At 40.1% G+C, this 4559-nt stretch overlaps 1 protein-coding gene across 2 annotated transcripts; it reads left to right on the forward strand.

Annotated features, from left to right (window-relative positions):
• Nucleotides 1-1195: 1195 nt before the first annotated feature.
• LOC122664587 lies at nucleotides 1196-3132 on the forward strand. Of its 2 annotated transcripts, XR_006333358.1 has the most exons (4): nucleotides 1196-2187; nucleotides 2323-2394; nucleotides 2483-2576; nucleotides 2839-3132. XR_006333358.1 is itself a non-coding variant. In XM_043860467.1 (3 exons), the coding sequence occupies exons 1-3, from the start codon at nucleotides 1387-1389 to the stop codon at nucleotides 2486-2488; spliced, it is 879 nt and encodes a 292-aa protein (XP_043716402.1). In that variant the 5' UTR covers nucleotides 1196-1386; the 3' UTR covers nucleotides 2489-2825. The 2 variants fall into 2 exon arrangements, 1 of the variants encoding a protein (XP_043716402.1); XM_043860467.1 differs by lacking the exon at nucleotides 2839-3132 and having other exon boundaries at nucleotides 2483-2825.
• The last annotated feature ends 1427 nt before the right edge of the window (nucleotides 3133-4559 follow it).

Genomic DNA, 4559 nt, shown 5'->3' on the forward strand with positions numbered 1-4559 from the left:
GTACAGAGCCAACCATCTATCTTTTTTTGCCATTTACAAGGGGAGGAGGGGTTTTTATGGAGCAAAACTAAATTGTGATTGGCTCTGGGATGTACGTTCACTTGTTAGTATGTGTGGATGATCCAATCTCCACCTTTTTTAGCTTCAAAATGGGTACTTATATGCTGTGATGGACTGTTTCTGCGAGAAGACATGGAGCCACACTTCACAATACAAGATCGAGTACTGCGAGTAGTGCCCAGACAAGGTCAAGTGGCCTGTCGAGATGGGCTCAACAGCTACGCACCCTCTACTTCAACACCGGCATGTTTGTGTTCGAGCCCAACCTCTCCACTTGCACGACGACCTCTTCAAGAATCTCCAGGTCATTCCTCCCACTGCTTTTGCAAAGCAAGACTATCTCAATATGTTCTTCAAGGACACCTATATGCCCATCCTAAAGATGGAAGAATGGGGAATCTCTTTACTCACTGCTTAAGTTAAATTATATTACTATAGAAGATAAAGGTAAAAAGTAATTTTGGATGTCCACTTTAAACCCCACATCATCATTTAACGTGGTATGGATAATAGACTGTTAATTTTGCATGGTTTTAAAAATTCAGGGGGGTACACATCCATTTTTTGAAACATCAGATCGATTTGCACTTAAGGTGATGTATAGGGGGTGTACGTGTAATTTTCTTTTAAAAAAAAAAACAACAAAAAACATCCCAATAGCACACTGATCTCTTTTACCGCCAGCTATTGTCAACCACACGATCAAGATCTGTACGAAGGTGCTCATATATTTTCCACATGTTAAAAAAATTACGCAGAGCCATCGAAAGTTGTACGGGAAATCGTAGTATTTTAGATACGATCGACTGTACAGAGATCTTTCTCAGGAAAGTCATTTTTGAGAGAGGAGAGGAGAGACTGCATCTGAAAATCCTCCGGTGACCTAAACAGTTAACAACTCTACCACGAAAATCCAATATCATAACCGAAATAGGAAACCCGCAACCGAAGAAACTATCAAAGGCAAAGGAATTCTACCCCAAAAAAAAAAAAAAAAAAAAAAAAATCAAAGGCAAAGGAAAAATAGTTTCTTTCAGGGGCAAAAACGGTAGAGAACAAAAAAAATATACACAACAAAGAACCCCTCCCGCTTTTATAACACAGTGTGCGTATATGCACGCAGTCACGCACATATACACACTCGGCCTTTCTCCGGCACAGCTCTGAGCTCCTCTCTTAAGCCTCCGTGCTCGCTTCGTTCCCCTCACATTCCTCGCCGTTCTCGCGTTTAAGGTTCTTGTTTCCACTTCTGCAACTCCCAAACGGTTTGGAGAGAGCAGAGACTAATCTCTTTCGATCAGTTTCTTGGAGACTCTTTAACATTTGATGGTATTTCAAGAAATCTCGGAGGCCGAAGAAGAATTACAGAGTAAAATCATGGCCACTGCACCTGTGAAATCTCAGCCTCTGCATAATTTTTCGCTGCCGTTTTTGAAATGGGGGAAGAATCAGATGAACAATCACCGCTGCCGTAAACTCGTCGATTCTCCGTCGCCCGACCACCGATCTTCGCCCTCCGAAGTAGAATCTGAAGATGCTTCTTCTTGTATCTACAAAAAAGATTCCGAGGCCGAGAGTCGAAAGTATGAAATTGGATCACGTAGTTCTAAGAATCGTTTCGGTTTCTTCTCTTGTTCTTCTGATTCCTTAACGCCGGAGAAGTCATTGAAGAATCCGACGGCGTCCGAAGCCGACGCTGCCGGACTCGAGGAGTCTAAGACAAAGCTCCTCATCCGTTTCCGCAAGAGTAGTAAAGAAGAGTCAGTATCGAAGAATAAAGTTGCTGCTGTTCCCGCTGAAGGTGGAGAAGTAGAGGAATCGGCACCGAAGCCGTGGAATCTGAGACCGAGGAGAGCTGTCTACAAGGCTCCTGTTGATAACGGAGGGGCTTCAAAGAATGGAGATTCGCTAGATGACCTTCCTCCGATGCAGCAGCCGGAGAATCTACCAAAATCTCTTCGGTTAAGAGGTTTTGCTGAAGCTCAGAATGTAGAGAAGAAGGAGAAGCGACAGTTCTCGATCTCGCTTTCTCGCGAGGAGATTGAAGAGGATATCTTCTCGTTGACTGGATCCAAGCCATCTCGGAGGCCGAAGAAGAGAGCAAGGAACATACAGAAACAATTGGATGTAAGAACCTCTGTTCTATCTCCCGTTTTCTTTGAGCGGATTTCCTGGCTTGATGTGCTTCATGTTGTTTTCCTTTACGCATCTATAGATTATTATGATTATGATTTCTCACTTAGTGCTGATAATTTTCTGCAGAACGCTTTCCCCGGTTTGTGGTTGGCTGGGATTACTGCTGATTCGTATAGAGTTTCTGACGCTGCTCCCAAGGTCTATTCTTTTCCCCCTATTTTGGATCATATGTTTGGCTTTGACTGTTTGATCCTTGTAACTGATGATATGGTCATCCTTCTTGCAGAGGTAGATTAGATCACTAGAGACGAAAGAGTTTCATTTTTGGAGTCTCCAGAAGTTGGAGTCTGATGACCTCTTCCTTGAGACCTCTAGTGGAGGTATAATACCATATATCTGTAAAGAAGAAGGAAATTATGAAACAACATATAAATATTGGGTTTTCTGTTTAGTTTGTAATCCGTTGGCTGAAGAGCATGGCTGTTTTATTTCTTGCTAGTAGCGTCAGATGTAAGTAACAGATGGATTAGTTGAAAGAATATTGTTGCCTTGATTCAATGCTCCAGAACTGGTAGTGCTCCGTGTATTCTCAAGTTCATTGAAAGAAATTATGATTTATTGATTGCTTATAATGTTTGGCAGGCATCCCTACTTTGTTTGGGGCAAGAATAGCAAGTCTATGATTAGTTTGCAGACCATAAATCATTTCGGGAATTAGATTGTGGGGGCACTGTTGCCGCCTTTCTCTGCAAGAACACTTGCACCTGACTCATCTTCACAGGCATCAAGGGGAACACCTGATGAGGTTCAAAGTATTTATACATTAGAAACATGTTTCATTTACCCCTTACTCTTATTGTCAATCAAATGATAAGAATGTGGCGCATTTTCTTCGTTATGTGATCTCAGTGGCTGAAAAGGGAAAAGCATTCTCATTTATCTTCAGTTTTTTGGAAGGTTCAGAAGAATCGTTATGCTTATGGAGATTTGAGAATTTATTAAATACAAGCTTTACAATCTGATTATGGGATCATTTAGTGCATGTTTTCAAATTCTGAACTGTGAAGTCCTTTGATTAAAAATTTGAATGGGTAGATAACTATATGGCTTTCATTTGCAATATGGCAAGAACCTTTCATGTTCTTATACCAAATGATTGGATCCTTGACTGATCATTCTTTGACTAGAATTTCACAAACTTTTAGAACCTTCTCATGGCTCTAAAAGTTCATACTTCGCATTGTTTCTTTATTTAAGTTTGTCTTCTGCAGTTTAGTGATAACTGCAGTGGCTAAATGGTAGTAGCCTTTACAACTAACCTAAACCTTTATTTCCCATTTTCCCCAGCCTGAGTGATTCCTGATAGAATGGTCATGGATGAGTAAGTTTACGAGTTTCATTGGACACCACCCATCTTAGTACTATATTGAACATCGCATTCATTATCTGCAGACTAAGAAGTATTTGTGAATCTGAATTGACACTCTTCTTTGGCCATTTACTCCATGTAGTAGTCTGGCCTAATGCTTGATTGCTGGCACATTCTCTTGCAAAAATGTTATTTTTTATTCCCCACCTCCAACCTCCCCCTTTTGAAATGTTTCTATACTTATTCTGAATTCTTTCCGCATGTTTACTAGATCTTGAACTGCATTTTGATTTCTATTGCCTCTTTTACCATTACATCACCAGCTCACAGATTTTCATTCTTAATATCTGATTGGAGGATAACTAGGCATCTTACTTGTCATAATCCACATTCTTCAACACAAGCCCTTCTCTTCTAAAAGAAGGATCAGAACTTAGATATATTCTGGATTTTGATATAACATGCTATCTGTGCCGTCAATCCAATGTCAAAACAGGAGCCTGTTTGGGCTCCTACGCTGCTGTAGTGCAACTCGCTCTGATGAGAGATCTATCTGTCACACCATTTTCTTTCGCAATGCTTGTTACTTTATCAGGCCATCTCTACCATCCAGAAATTCTTTCCATGTTGCAACATCAATGAAATCCACATGTAATCTGTGCATCACCAATGAGTCTGAACTGCACTGGTGGAAGATTTTGTTCCAAGAAATGGGAAGGAGACCAACTTTGGGTGGAAGATTCATGGAATTAATTGAACATCAAAAGGATTCTGCATGAATTGCAATCATATTGAATTAACATTGATTTTTTATTTGATTATTAATGAACTAAGTAACTCATCTCATTTGTAATGCTTCGTAGAATCAGTATTATCTAGTTAAATGCTCTTTCATCTTATCCAGAAAAACATGCTTACTGTCAAAATGTTAAAACCTTCCTTACCTGATAAGAAAATCTGAAGCACATTTAGTGATCATTCAGCCATTGATACA

Source organism: Telopea speciosissima, chromosome 6 (genome assembly GCF_018873765.1).
Source record: "Telopea speciosissima isolate NSW1024214 ecotype Mountain lineage chromosome 6, Tspe_v1, whole genome shotgun sequence".
In the NCBI taxonomy this organism is placed as follows: domain Eukaryota; kingdom Viridiplantae; phylum Streptophyta; class Magnoliopsida; order Proteales; family Proteaceae; genus Telopea; species Telopea speciosissima.

What these genes read in the sequence shown, in the direction of transcription:
- LOC122664587 (XM_043860467.1), top strand. Translation starts at nt 1,387, where the DNA reads ATGGTATTTCAAGAAATCTCGGAGGCCGAAGAAGAATTACAGAGTAAA. An exon ending in ACATACAGAAACAATTGGAT is followed by an intron (nt 2,188 to 2,322) that starts GTAAGAACCTCT and finishes AATTTTCTGCAG; the next exon opens with AACGCTTTCCCCGGTTTGTG.